The sequence below is a fragment of the Sylvia atricapilla genome, chromosome 6 (genome assembly GCF_009819655.1).
Source record: "Sylvia atricapilla isolate bSylAtr1 chromosome 6, bSylAtr1.pri, whole genome shotgun sequence".
Lineage (NCBI taxonomy): Eukaryota > Metazoa > Chordata > Aves > Passeriformes > Sylviidae > Sylvia > Sylvia atricapilla.
Window position 1 is genome coordinate 44,823,267 of NC_089145.1, and position 15,207 is coordinate 44,838,473.

The 15,207-nt window shown below is 44.6% G+C and overlaps 1 protein-coding gene across 1 annotated transcript; it reads left to right on the forward strand.

The window, feature by feature from the left end:
* The first annotated feature begins 7,494 nt into the window (after window positions 1-7,494).
* On the forward strand, window positions 7,495-14,779 carry HSP90AA1 (heat shock protein 90 alpha family class A member 1). Its single transcript, XM_066321780.1, has 11 exons — window positions 7,495-7,617; window positions 9,324-9,482; window positions 9,577-9,943; window positions 10,413-10,546; window positions 11,027-11,335; window positions 11,898-12,063; window positions 12,343-12,533; window positions 12,661-12,808; window positions 13,144-13,412; window positions 13,535-13,868; window positions 14,035-14,779. The coding sequence occupies exons 2-11, from the start codon at window positions 9,324-9,326 to the stop codon at window positions 14,142-14,144; spliced, it is 2,187 nt and encodes a 728-aa protein (XP_066177877.1). The 5' UTR covers window positions 7,495-7,617; the 3' UTR covers window positions 14,145-14,779.
* The last annotated feature ends 428 nt before the right edge of the window (window positions 14,780-15,207 follow it).

Consider the following 15,207-nt stretch of genomic DNA (forward strand, 5'->3'; position numbering starts at 1 on the left):
CTCCATAATTTTAGTACCTTGTTTTTTATCCCATCAATATCTTGCTAATAAAATGGGAGTACTGTCTGGAATACGAAAAAAAAAAAAAGGGTCTACCGCAAATATATGGACAAATTTAAATAAATTTCTTGCCTTTTTTTTTTTTACAAGTATAGAGTGTCAAATTAAGGACCATATCCTGTTTAAAATACTAGAAAAATCTACCCCATTGACATCCATTTCAAATGCTTGCAATCTTCCGTCCTGAAAAATGTAGATCCTGATTGCAGATTTTTAAAATTCCTATGACTACTAAGACCTTTGTTGAAACATGCTTCATGATGAAATTTGAAACCTCTAGGTGTGTAGCAGACTCATAGAATAGCACACAGCATATACTGAATTCTGAACAGCTGACTTAAAATATTTTTTCACAGATATTGCAGCACAGCACAATTATGAAGGTGACATAATAAATAATTTCCAAGTTTTCCTTGACCTTCAGGAGGAAAGAAGACAGCAAGTTTGTAAGCAGTTCTCTGGACTGTGAGGTGCTCTGCCTGGACACTTCTTTGAAGGAGTGACAAGAGTCAGCCTTAGCCAAGGCTTCTTACAAATCTCTTTCACAGAATTCCTTTCATATAGGTCAGATCCAAGGTAACTTGGCTAGTGATACCAGAGCTACTTTTGAGTTATAATTCAGACTTACTAAATAACTAAAATTCCTCCATGCAAATTCTTTCTAGAATCAAGTTTATCAGATTAGCACCAATTTAAGCAGTTGTTCTGCAAGGTTCTTCAATTCTTTCCATTTCTGTGCCCTCTTTAAAGTGGAATGATTGAGGTTATTGCATACTCGGTATCCTCAATAAAAAAGCGTAATTGATTTTCTTCAACCTAGTTCACCGTGACTCCAGCTATCACTGCTTAAAACCTACTTTCTCAGCTCTTTACACAACTAAAGTTCCATTCACAACTAAATCTGAAAGTGTGATCTCCACACCAGATTGCTCTCTCTTTCCTCCTGATTTCTAAGGTAAACCTGTCTATGAAGAGTTTTTTTCTCTTTATTTCTAGGAAATCTGCTTATAAAGAAGTAGGTGCTTTGGAAGTGTTTCTGGACTATGAAGGCCTTTCCAGCAATAATTCTTCTTCCTTTTGCTGAAGTGACCAGAGCAACTTGATCCTAAACATATCTGCTTTATATAAAATCTTTCTAATGCAAAAATATGTGACCTTTCTTATCTGCTTAAAACCCAGGACTAGAACTTACCTTCTGTGCCCCTATTTAAGATGAATTGAAAATTTATTTGCTACTATCAACTTTCCTTTCAATGTCATAATCACCTAACTCAACTCTGAAAAGTCATCTGTAATCAGTAATTTGCAAAATTGATACTATTATATCAAGAATGTGAGTGAAGTACAGAACTTGTGCTTTGTGACATAATTACCAACAGTATCCAATATTTAGAAGGTGGCTTGAAGGAAAGTTTTACCTCCAGATCTACCAGGCACACAACATAAGTTATGTAAGTGCTCCATACATACCTACACTTGATAGTAAATATGCAACAGTGCTCAGCTGTTATAGGGACTAAACCCCCAACCCTTACTGTTACTGAAGTCAACTCTAGAACTTCAGTATGTACAGGAAAAAAAAGTGTCAGGTTTATTTCCATGCTTGCTGATACTGGGGCTCTACTAAGTCATTTTCTAACCATGTAACTTTATCTTCACTATTGTTTTTAACATCTTCATGGGAAGTCCACGGTTTTGTTTGTATAGGGACTTTTTAGTCAAACCTTCTGCTGTCTGGAAGGACTTTTTCTCCAAGGGCTTGTCCTTCCGAATTAGGATCCATGGAAACTTATGCCTATGAATAGAACAAAGCTCTTAACTATGGATAATAAAAGTTATAGCTGCCACCATACCTCTTGTTCTCCCTCCAACATTTTTATGTAACTGTTCCTGATTTAAGGGAGCTCTGCTGGGCATGACATTCTCCTGTCACTCTCCAAGCCATGTAACTGTATGTCCTGTTTTTTTGGGCTTTTTTTTTTGTCTCATGCTAGACAGAGACAGCACACATTTCCACAAAGAGGTACCACAGTCATCTTACAATGCTCTTACAACAAGGAGCAGAACCACAGGGTGCAAGAAAAGCTTTTAACTTGGTTTAAGACAGTGTCTTGTACAGCTCAACTGGCACAGGTAGGATGCTTGATTTGTACATGTAATTTCAGCTAAGGAGTATCTAATTATGCATTTATGCTGAGGAAGTGTAAAACATAAGGTAAAAAACTATAAAGAAAATATGTTATGTTCCAGTCACAAGGGAATATTAAGACGAGGAAAAAGATAAAATATCAAATACGAGTTGTTATAAAGTTAACCCATTAATTTTGTAACAAACAGAAAGTATTTTATGATAAGACTGAACAAATATTCTGGGACATTATTAATGTCCTCTGAATCCAGGCCTTTCCATGCTCATTCTCTCAGCTTTCCTATGCAGCTGAACTTTACATATCTACATAAATACATTATATATGTGATATACTATATACATAATACAAATTAGAATTTACATTTGTTTGTAGTGGAATTGTCAACTTTTTCAATAACAAATACATTCTTATTCAACAGTAAGCCCTTTTAGAATTCCTTCTGAGAGAAACGACTGACAGTTTTCACAGTCCCTGACAAATACTTAAAGAACTATAAACTTCTAGGAAAATAGAATGTGTACACAGAGCCTATGGTCCATGCAATTATTGCTGCCACCTGCAGTTCTACATTACAACTACATTTTATGAGATCGATTTTGTTCTTTGCCTCTTAAGTAGCTTCTTGACCAGAAAAATATTTCTTCTAAGTGACTATCGATCCTATTTCTAGTATGAATCACCTTTTTTGTGACCTGCAGATCTTATGATCACTTTAGCTTCCAGCAAGCAATGAGCAAGCACAAAAGAGAGCCTGAGAAATAGTTTTAAGAAAATATGAAGCTTTGCTCAGACAGATATCCATTCCCAGCTTTACATTTCATTATGATAACACAGATTTTACATGCATAATTCCATATGTTAAAGCAAACTATACATATATTACCACATCCCTCTACTTACATCATTCTTCTGAAATCTACTGTTAAGCAGTTTCAGTTGCTGCTGTTATATTTTCCTTCAGTCAACCCTGAAGCACTGAGATAACATGGCAAAACTGTCTCAGAACTCAAAACTAATTTTAAAGCAATGCTATAAAACCATTAAGGCTACAACACCAAACACTCAGAAATTACATTAAATGCTGGAATTCAAATTCTCTATGCAAATGTTTCTTAATTTCTTTGTGGCTTATAAAACCCAAAAAAAATCTTCTTCAGCAACACAGAAAAAGCCTTTGATTAAGAATAAACCCCAGTTTTCATAGGTGTCATTTCAACACTTTGAACGTTAAAGAACTTCCTCTCAGCTGACTTTTACTTTGTTCTTTTTAAATATTGTAACTTTCACACAGCAAGGAGTTCTATGAAATTGTGTAATTAAAGATTCTATTAGGATGGAAATGTATACAGAGAACAAGTATGGGACTAATGCTTAGGAAACCAGGAAATGCACAACAGAGGCTTTCTGGTGAGGAGTGTCCTGTTGGTCAGCTGGGATCAGCTGTCCCACCTGTGTCCCCTCACTGCTCCTTGTGCCCCCCCAGCCTCCTTGCTGGGTGTCAGTGTGAGGAGCAGAAAAGGCCTTGATGATGTCCAAACAACGCTGCTCACCGATAATAAAAACATCTCTGAATTATCAACACTGTTTTCAGCACAAATTCAAAATATAACTCCATGCTGGCTGCTGTGAAGAAAATTAACTCTACCCAAACGAAAATCAGCACAATCTCTTCACCAAAAAATGGATCTATCTCGCTCAGAATCTCCTCCAAAATTAACTCTGACATGAACCAAGTTTGGAACCAGTCTTTTTTTTTTTCTTTCCCCTTGTCTAAAAGTGAAGTAATACAAAACTGGGATAGTTAAAATAGAGTAACCATAGGAACAAAGTGTCTATATTTGCTAGCCCTCACTGCATAACAGAACAAAAAGAACACAGGTTATTGACAAGTCACGAAGAAAATATGTGTTTTACACAAGCACAGAGGAACTTGTATTAAGAAGAGTTGGGAAAACTTAAATGGTTTGGTATGAGATTACACTCTTCCAGTGCACTTGTCAAACAACTTGGACAAAATAAATCAGTTCTCTCTTTTGAGAGATGAATAACACAACCACAAAAGAGAAAAAAAAAGATGTGACTGGAGATTAGAGAGTATAAAGGCATGTGATCCTGCAGACATATGCAAAACCTTCCACAGCTCTTCACATGCTTGAAATGGCATACATCCCTAAGTCTGAATAATTTGACCCACATAAATTGAGAGAGTAGAAAGGAAAATACTTTCTTAAACATCTTGAATATTTTTATGAAAGTGGCATTCTTAAAATTCTGGACAGCTCAAAAGGAGAGCACACAAGCAAATTTAGTAGGATATTGCCTGATAAAATACATGGACAGATTTTCATATATTGCAATACTTAAGCCCTTCTCTGAAGTACAGAAGATACTTGGATTCAAATATATGTTAGAAAGCATTTCAGTCAATGGAATCTGAACATGAGAGGGGCACATCATACAAAATTTATACCACAACTGTTTTTTAATCTAAGAAAAAAATGAAAGTTACATTATTATGCCTGAGTGTAAGTGCCACACTTTATTAGGACAGTGATAAAGAGCCACTAGGCTGCTTTATGGAAGCAGACAACCAAAGCAGCTGTCACTGCTGATCACTGAAATCACAGTCACTGTGCAAAGAAAGGAACTTGTTGTACTCAAGAAAGCATTTTGGCGCACATTATTTTGTACAGGCATATATGTTTGAGAGAAAGGAAGAGAAATGCATTGAGAAGCACCTCAAAATCAGACTTGAACAGAGTACAGAAAACAACCAGCCAAAGTAAGTATCAAGAAGGTGACCCAGACATAAGTGCAGAACTTTGGAGGCTGAGTGTTGGCTGAAATCCAGCTCTCTCAGTGGCTTAGAACGATGAGCAAATAACCTCACCCTCACGGTCTGATTTCTCCTGTGGGCTGAGAAGCAGCTCATCTGTACACCCTTTTACGTTGTTGACACCACAGTTAATTTTTCCACCTAATTAAAATAACGTGCAGGATCATGTATTTTGGCCAATTGCTTGGGTCAGAGCTGGAGCACCAGGATTTAGAGGCCAAAGTCCTTTTAGACATTGCACTGATGCACGTACTGATCCAGATACTGCAGAAACTACAGCAAGACAAGCTGTAATTTTAATTCCTTGGTGTTCCTACATGTTTTACTTGTGTACTTAAAGTATCTTCTTGTCAGAATGCTGAAAACTCCATGAAAACATAATGCTATAACAAAATCAAGCCAGTGGAACCCAATTTTATCAGATTTGCTTGTCTGGGTTAAAACTGCAGGATAACCAATGCAAAGGACACTAAGTCCAGCATGAGGATTTTTGACTAAATGCATTAATGGATCTAAGTACTGGAATATCTAATTCATTCTAGCCAGTCTAGTTCAGATGCTCAGCTTGGAGAAGGGCAGCTTAGGCAACTTCTACTTCAATTCCCCAAAGTCAGACAAATGTTGAACTGGATAGAAGTCTGGGACAGATCTAAGAGCTAAAAGAAAATGGAAAGAAGTTGCAACTGAAATGAATTATTTTTATTCCTCAAATAAATAGCCATTCTTTAGAGCAAGATTTGTCTCGATTCATGCTTACATCAGTGCACAATTTTAACATGTAGTTTCTCTTGGTATTTATATCCTTGAAAGTGGATCAGTTCCAAGAAGAAAGTTTTAGAAGTCTGGTCTGGAACACATGGGATGCAGATCATTCTCCTGAGATGCAGAAGATCTGCATTTAACTCCCTGCACCCAATCAGGTCATTCAGGATATAAAAATAACCACCTGCTAAATGCTGCAATCACAGAGCTGCTGGGTATAATGAGATGTGTACATATCAAAGCCTTTATGCAGGATGTGTAAATATATGTATAAAGGTGTCTCTTGCGGTGCCCTTTGAACATCAACCGAGATTTCCCAGATGAACTGGCAAAGGCCACGTTCAGGCTGAGAATCCCAGCGGGTTTCAGGCTTTGGGCTGTTACAAACCCAACAGCACTGGCCTACGCCTCATGTCTACTATTAGCACTTAAATCCTTAAGTAACTGCATAGCTATGTAGGTCTGCTGAGCCGCTTGGATTCGATCCCATGGCTCTCTTTACCCCGTGGAAGTGCACAGACCTAGAGGCAGAATTTTGTTAACTCCCAGACTTATACCTGCCGCGTGAGAACCGGTGTTGTTTCCCCTGAGCAGGCGAAACGCGTTACCACAGCGTGGCTAAGCTGTGATTCACTCGGCTACGCCCGGCAGCGCGGCCGGATCCCGCCCGGCGAGCAGAGCAAGGGCAGCGGTGCCGCCCTCCGCAGCCCCTCGTCCCACCCGAGGGGATGGCAGCAGCCGTACAGCTGCACACCGGCAGTGCTGCCTGCATCTGCAGAGCCACACACCTCCACCCGCCCATCCCGCGCCGCTGCGCCTCTGCACACCTGCACTCCTGCACAGCCACACATCTAAAGTCCTTAAGTAACTTAAATCCTTAAGCTCGCACAAGTACACCTGCGTGCCCGCGCACCTTCATTTCCGCACCGCCGCACACCTGCACAGCCACACGCCGGCACACTCGCACACCTGCACCCCTCACTCATTCCCGCACACCTACACCCTGCACACCTGCACCCTTGCATCCCGCTCCCTCACACACCTGAACTCCCACACGCCTGCATCCCGCACGCCTGCACCCCCGCCCCCTCACACTCCCGCACCCCTACACTCCGGCACAGCCGCAGGCCGGCGCACCGGCTAAGCAGCAGAGAGGGGGTTCAGCACGGAGAGAGAGGGTGACCCCAACCCTAGGCCACTCCCGGAAGAGGGGGGGGGGGGACACCCCGAGTTTTCCAGGCCGTTCCCTGTCGCTCCGCGGGGGCGGGGGAAAGATGAAGGACTGGGGGGGCGCGTGAAGAGACCCTGGCCCCGCCCCCTTCTAGGACGTTCGGAGCGGGGCTCGGCAGCGAATGACGTCATCCGGCACCGAGCAACAGCCCCGGGCGCCGCCCCTTCATGGCCGGCCCGCGCGGCCCCCGCGCATGAGCCCGCCTCCTTCCCGCTCCCCGCTCCCCTGCGTGGCCGCTCGAGCCAATGGCTGGGGGCGCAGCGGGGCGGGGCAAGGGAGCGCGCGCGCTCGCGCCCATTCAGCCGCCAGCCCCGCGGCGCCTGTCGCGGACGGCTGCGATTGGCTGCGAGAGGCACGGCCCCGCCCCTCGGCCGGCCTGTTCCGCCCCCGCCTCGCGGCCCCCTCCCCGCGCCCCCCCGCGCCGGCAGTGAAGGTTCCCGATGGTTCTGGAAGGAGGCGGATCCCGCCGTATATAAATCGGGCGGGCTGTGGGGAGCGCGCACTAGTGAGGTTATAGCGGACGGGAGAGCTGTGTCATACCGTCAGCGAGGAGAGCAGCGCCCCTTCCCTTTGCAAAGGTGAGCGGTAGCCGGCGGTGGATCGGCGCAGGGAGTGTTTTCTGACCGAATCCTGGGGCTTGGTGGTTGGGGGAGCGGGGCTCGTGTTCGGAGTTGCGTGGGGGGTGGGGGTGGGGTGTGCGGCAGGAGCCGCGTGGCGCAGGTCGTGCTTCCCTGCGTGCTTCTTTAGATCCTGGGAAAGGTGATCGGGGTTTATAGTTCGGGTATAGGTGAAAGGGAGAGCAATGGTGATTATTCTGAACGCAGTTTAGTAAAATTGTGTCCTTGTAAGAATGGCGGCGGGGGTGGGAAGCGGAGCAGTTCGTTGGGGGGGCTCCGGTATGGTAGCGGAGCGGGGCCGTAGGTGGCGGCCAGGGAAGGCTGTTCGTGTCCCGGGTGCCGCTGCAGCGCCCGCGGGAGGGCTGCGTGCGGCTGGCCCGAGCACGCGTCGGTGCGGAGCTATCGGGGGCTGGGGAGATCCGCTCTCAATGAATGGGCACACAGCCATGAGAGTGCAAGATGGAGGAGCTGCGGGGGGGGGAGCGCCGGACCGGGAGCGCGGCGGGGGCGAGAGGGAAAAGGTGGGAGGAGAGGAGTCGGGAGTAGGAGAAAAAGGAGCGGCCACGATGGGGGAAGAAATAGGTGGCAGAGGGAGAACGAACGGAGTAGTGGGGGGAGAAGGAATGGGGGCCAGAGGAAAGGAGCAGAGTGCCAGGAGGGAAGGGAGCGAGAGGGGAAAGAGTAGGGGCGGCAGAAAGGAAGGAGCGGGAGGAAAGCGGAATGTAGAAAGGGGGATGGGGAAAAAGCGGCGTGAAGGAGCGGGGGCAAGGAAGCGAGGGCAGGAGCGGGCTCGGGGGCCGCTCGGCACCGCAGCGTTTGGGGGGCGGGGGATGCGCGGGCGGGGGGCGGGGCGGGGGGCAGGGAAGGCTCTGGCAGTTTCTAGAAGGTCTCGCGCTGCCGGCGGGCGCCGCCAGGGGGCGCTGCGCGGCCGCTCCCGCTCGGGGGCGCGCTCCCGGCGCGGGCGGGGGGAGCCGGCGCGGCCCCGCGGGGATGGCCGGGACCGCGCCCAGCGCCGGGACCGCGCCCGCCCCTCTGCCGCCGGTAACGCGGGCGAGTGGCTGGGCAAATCCCTCCCGGGCCAAAGCCTCCGCCCCTGAGGGTTCGCTCCTGCAGTAGGGGGCAAACGCGCAGCAGGCACTCGGTTAAGGACGAGTATTTTATCAGGGTGAATATTTGTCCAGAGAAACTGGTCCGAGTGAGCAGTGTTGGTACATAAGTGAGAACTCTGTGTAGTGTTTGCTGCTGGAGGTGGTAGCTGTGTATGCGAAGTAATCGGGGTATGTGAATAAAAGAGAAACAACGCAAATAAAGGCTTCAGGTACTTCGGTGAAAAGGGAGAATAAGGGTCCCATATCAATCTGTAAATTAAGGGAGGAGAGGGGATAAGTCTTGTCTTATCCTAAGTGCTGCACGGTAAATTGAGTGTAAAGCAAGCCTGGAGTTAAAAGTCCTGTTATGTGCTTTCTGCATGGCTTAAAATTTTTGATGGTTACTGGCTTGGAAATAGGATCTGGGTAGGGCTTTTTAATGCGTGTGTGTGTGTACCTCTGGTGCTGAAACCACGTGGTTAAGAAACTTGATCTCAGAATGCCTTTGTCACTGCCTGCAGAAGGATGTGTTAGGTAACCTGTTGGATGGAATTTCAATTTCTCCCTCTTCCTTCACAGATGCCGGAAGCTGTGCAAACTCAGGACCAACCAATGGAGGAGGAGGTGGAGACCTTTGCCTTTCAGGCTGAGATTGCTCAGTTGATGTCTCTGATCATCAACACTTTCTACTCCAATAAGGAAATTTTCCTCCGTGAGCTGATCTCCAATTCCTCAGATGTAAGTACCAAAACTAGTCTGGTTAATTCTGGCAATCAGTGAAACTTTTTTAGGAGTAGTCAGGGAATGTTAAAGGCTGTCTCTTCTTTTACAGGCTCTGGATAAGATTAGGTATGAAAGCTTGACTGACCCAAGCAAGCTGGATTCTGGAAAAGAGCTGAAAATTAACCTGATTCCAAACAAGCATGATCGCACTCTCACCATTGTGGATACTGGCATTGGGATGACCAAAGCCGACCTGGTCAACAACCTTGGTACCATTGCCAAGTCTGGCACCAAGGCTTTCATGGAGGCCCTGCAGGCAGGGGCTGATATCTCCATGATTGGGCAGTTCGGTGTGGGCTTCTACTCTGCCTACCTGGTTGCTGAAAAGGTGACAGTGATCACCAAGCACAACGATGATGAGCAGTATGCTTGGGAGTCCTCAGCTGGAGGGTCCTTCACTGTCAGACTGGATAATGGTGAGTGTTCAGTGTTCCTGCTCAGTGATGCCTTTTAGAGATGTTTACAAGTGATACATAGTCTGCCTTGGAAAAGAAACAAGATGAAAGGAATTAATACAAGTAATGTGACACAGTAGGCACAGGTCCTGGTCATACCTTGGCATTTCAGGTAGCATAATTTAATGCATATGGAATGCCTGGGTATATGGTGCATAGAGCTTTCATGGGGAAATACGTGTAAGATTTCAACAGCTCAGTATTCAGAGTCCTTAAAGATTCTAAACAGGGTTGTAAATATTTTCTGGAGCTCGTTTGAGATACATGCAGAGTACAGTAAACTTGAGAAAGTGTAACCTAGGCTGTTGTTATATGCAAAAGCTTCATTTTCCTAGTGGTGAAAAAATGGCTGATAGAGCAGTGTGTTATTAAGGAGATAATAATTAAGTTTGCCCTGCTGCAGCGAAGTAAAATGTGAACTCCATTGCAGGTGAACCTCTGGGCCGTGGAACAAAAGTCATCCTGCATCTTAAAGAGGATCAGACTGAATACCTGGAAGAGCGGCGAATCAAGGAGATTGTGAAGAAGCATTCTCAGTTCATTGGCTACCCGATTACACTCTTTGTACGTACCTTACTTGAAATGCTACATAAGTGTTGCCACTTCCATATGTGAGAGTTCATGTAAGAAGGAGCAGTCAATCTTTACTTGGTTTGTTTCAGTTCTTCCAGATGTTGCATGGAGGAAGCTCTGGGAAAGTGCAGTTCTGTTACTTAAAATTGTATTTCATGGGATTAGGTGTAAAAAAAAAAAAAAAGTTTCCCAAGCCAATGGTTTCTGTTTCCAATGCATTAATGAATCTAGGTGTACTGTTACAAGTCATTCAGTGTAATGAAACTGAAAAATAAGGCTTAAGCTCATGGCATGTGGAGACACCACCACTTGTGTCAGCTCCCATAATGAGAGTCTTTGGACTGTAGGGGGGAAATCCTGACACTAGGTTAGTGAAATTTTCTGACTTTGTGAGGGTGCAGGGGGTACCTTAGAATGGTTACTTTGTAAATTTACAGGTTTTGTAATTTGTGTCCTGTTGCTGTTTTGTAGGTTGAGAAGGAGCGTGATAAGGAGGTGAGTGATGATGAGGCTGAGGAAAAGGAAGAGGAAAAAGAAGACAAGGAGGAAAAGACAGAAGATAAACCAGAGATTGAGGATGTTGGTTCTGATGAAGAAGAAGAGAAGAAGGATGGAGACAAGAAGAAGAAGAAGAAGATTAAGGAGAAGTACATTGATCAGGAAGAGCTCAACAAGACCAAGCCCATTTGGACCAGGAACCCAGATGACATAACTAATGAGGAATATGGAGAATTCTACAAGAGTCTGACCAATGACTGGGAAGACCACCTGGCTGTCAAAGTAAGTTCTTCTCTGGATACACAACTGCAGCTGTTGTATGTGTAGATACACGAACTACAATATACAGTGTGGAAGCCAGAAGGTTGTTTAACATGCTGCTGAGCTGTGATCCATTGTGCTTTGGTGTTTATAATCCGCATCAAACCTGTGTTCAGGAAGTGCAGGTGCCTTCCCAGTTCATAGTTGAGTTACAATGTCTAATTAAATTTAAAACCAGGTTGCATATAAATACAAAAACTAATTAGGTTTGTAATTTGTCATTGGAAAGGTTTTGTGCCTTTAGTTTGGTGGTGGGAAGTACAATAAGAACATATTTGCTTTCTAAACCTCAGTATGCTGTATAAGGAACTGAATGTGTTTTGAATTGGTCTGCTGACCTCATAACTTAACTCCAATTCAGTGTGTCTATCTGAGGAGAGTGCTTGATCCTGACCAGTGTCTCAGCTGCTCTGTTAATCTGATCTCTGGTCACAGTTTGCGTTCTGCATTTGAAGAGCTGTTAAGTGGTTATCACAGTGGAACTGTGCAAATGGACTAAAACTGTCATCTTGCTTTCTTCTAGCACTTCTCTGTGGAAGGGCAGCTGGAATTCAGGGCTCTCCTGTTTGTCCCACGGCGTGCACCCTTTGATCTGTTTGAAAACAGGAAGAAGAAGAACAATATCAAACTGTATGTGCGCAGGGTTTTCATCATGGACAACTGTGAGGAACTGATCCCTGAATATCTGAGTGAGTATAATTCTGGAGAAAGTGTTCCCTAAAAAAGTTAAAACTGCTTAGCTGTTCTGTAGTTTTGTTTTGTAGGTAAAGAAATTTGGAAGGGGGGGGGGGGATGGTTTTAGTTCTGAAACAGTTAGTGAGCAGTTAAAAATACTGATTTTAGTTCAAGTTTTTTTGAGTTTTATAGAAACAAATTCATAATTTCTAATGACCAGACCCACCTGTAGGAGGTAGAGTGACTGGTAATACTTGTTTGGTACTAACAAAGGTGACTGTGTCTTTTTGCAGATTTCATGAGGGGTGTGGTGGACTCTGAGGATCTACCTCTGAATATTTCTCGTGAGATGCTGCAGCAAAGCAAGATCCTGAAAGTGATCCGGAAGAACTTGGTGAAGAAGTGCTTGGAACTTTTCACCGAGCTGGCTGAAGACAAGGAGAACTACAAGAAGTTCTATGAGCAGTTCTCCAAGAACATCAAGGTTTGTAGTCTTTATGTTGAACAGTGCTGATACTTGAAGTTGGAGATTGTTGCAGCTTCTAAAGTAGCACAGTTCAGTGTTTACCTGGAGGAATCATTCAGTCATTTTTCTCTGTACTTTTTTGTAGCTTGGCATCCATGAGGACTCGCAGAACCGCAAGAAGCTCTCAGAACTGCTGAGGTACTACACATCTGCATCTGGTGATGAAATGGTTTCCCTGAAGGATTACTGCACTCGGATGAAGGAAAACCAGAAACATGTCTACTACATTACTGGTGAGTTGGGAGCTGACATTCAAAATGCCACACCGTTACGTAGGTTTACCTTCAGGGAGATTCATAAATGCTGTTCCAGGGTTTCCTTGCTTGGCAGGAATGGGAAGTGTTTTTTAGCTGGGATCCCAGGAAATGCAAATTGGCTTCAAATCAGTTAAAGAGTGTTAGGTGCTGGAGTGTCAGTTTAAGCAGCTTGAGTGTCTTTGGGCTGTCAGTGCCCCTTTAGTTTTCCCTGTGGTTGGGACATGAAGCACCACAGCTGTTGCATAGGCTCTGCAGAGCCTGAGCAGGCTGCTGTTAGTGCTGAGGCTCATCTGTGGTGGTGTTTGTTGTAGGTGAAACAAAGGATCAGGTGGCCAACTCTGCTTTCGTGGAGCGTCTCCGCAAGCATGGGCTGGAAGTGATCTACATGATTGAGCCTATTGATGAATACTGTGTGCAGCAGCTGAAGGAGTTTGAAGGCAAGACCCTGGTTTCTGTAACAAAAGAGGGTTTGGAGCTTCCAGAAGATGAGGAAGAGAAAAAGAAACAGGAGGAGAAGAAAGCAAAGTTTGAAAATCTTTGCAAGATAATGAAAGATATCCTTGAAAAGAAAGTAGAAAAGGTAAAAAGTAGTACTTGGTTCACCTGTGTGTAAAAGTGCAATCTAATACTAATTTGGGGTAAATCAGTTGTACTTTCTGAAATGCTTAAATTGCAAACTTGTGCTTTGTATTCCCTCTGCAGGTTGTTGTGTCCAATCGTTTAGTTACTTCTCCATGCTGTATTGTAACAAGTACATATGGCTGGACTGCCAACATGGAGAGAATTATGAAAGCTCAGGCATTGAGGGACAACTCCACAATGGGATACATGGCGGCAAAGAAACACCTGGAGATTAATCCTGATCATTCCATCATTGAAACACTGAGGCAGAAAGCAGAGGCTGATAAGAATGACAAGTCTGTGAAGGATCTTGTCATCCTGCTGTACGAGACAGCACTCCTGTCCTCTGGCTTCAGCTTAGAAGACCCTCAGACACATGCCAACCGCATTTATAGAATGATCAAACTTGGGCTGGGTAAGTTTCCAAATCTGTCCTGGCTCCAGTGAACTCGGGGTGTGTTGTCTTGGTCCTGCTTGGGTGGTGGTGTTTCCTGGAAAATGAACCCCTCAGGTGGTTGAAGTGCTGGGGAGATGAAAGGTTTGAGCTGAGTCAGTTTTAACGGGGTGTGTTTCCTGCACAGGCATTGATGAAGATGACACTGCTGCAGAAGAAGCCAGTCCAGCAGTCACTGAGGAGATGCCGCCTCTTGAAGGAGATGATGACACATCACGCATGGAGGAGGTGGATTAAACCAGTTTACAGGAACTCATGAATGTTTCCTTGGCTAATATGAATAAGTTATATTTTGTATATTATGAATGTTACCTGCCAAAAAAAAAAATCTTTGACACTTTGTCTGCATTCCCTCTTTATATTTATTTTCAAAGATGTTATACCTTTATTTTTGTTACATTGCTTTTTCAGCTGATGTGAGATACAAATGCCATTGAGGGAATATTTTCTTTAACACTGTACAACCCTAAACAGGCAAGTAAGGAGTTAGTTTTGTCTGTATTAGCTGGTTGCAGGTGGCAGGGTTTTTGACTTATTCTTAATTGCCAGAAATGTGGAAAGAAGTAACGAAGATGGGAAGACATCAGGGTGTTCAAGTTTGTTTAGTGTTCCACAGCTCTTCAACTCCTAAGTGTCTAACATACAGTACCTAGTAACTAGGTATCCAGGAGAGCTGAATCTTTTGGGGAAGCTTTAATCCTTCTGCTCCTAACAAGGTCTTGATGTTTAAAGTTGTTTTTTATACTGTTCAAGGATTCTGGATTGCACTCTACCATAGAATAGAATCCACTGTAAATCTCTATTGTGACTTATGCAACTCTGCATGTACAGTTCAAACCTAGAACTGTAAGAATAAAAGTGTTAAGAATTGAGCTGTGTTACTGACTCATTTGTTCACACTGAAATAAAACTGTTCTGCCCATGTGCATTGCCGCTCTGGATCCTGAACTCCAGCTGCGTTTGTGCTGTATGTATAATCAATAGGATCTGCTTGGTGATCCCAGTACAAACCAGTGCCACACTGGAGCAAGCAGAGTCTCTGGGAAAGTGGTTTACTGCACGTTTGGCTGTTAACACCTGTGGATGGTTCAATTGTCTTGAAGTCAGGGTCAAGGGAGCTGTAAGCCCATGGCTACATGCTGCTGAGGGGTGGTCAAGAGCTTTTACCTGAGACGTTGCCGGTTCACACACTGCATGCCGTGCCAGGGAACTACTTGGCTGTGCTGTGTTCTGAATTGCTTGGCATCTGGAATAGCAAAGAGAAATTCTTGGTAAGCGGCTCCATCCAGCAACTTGCCCA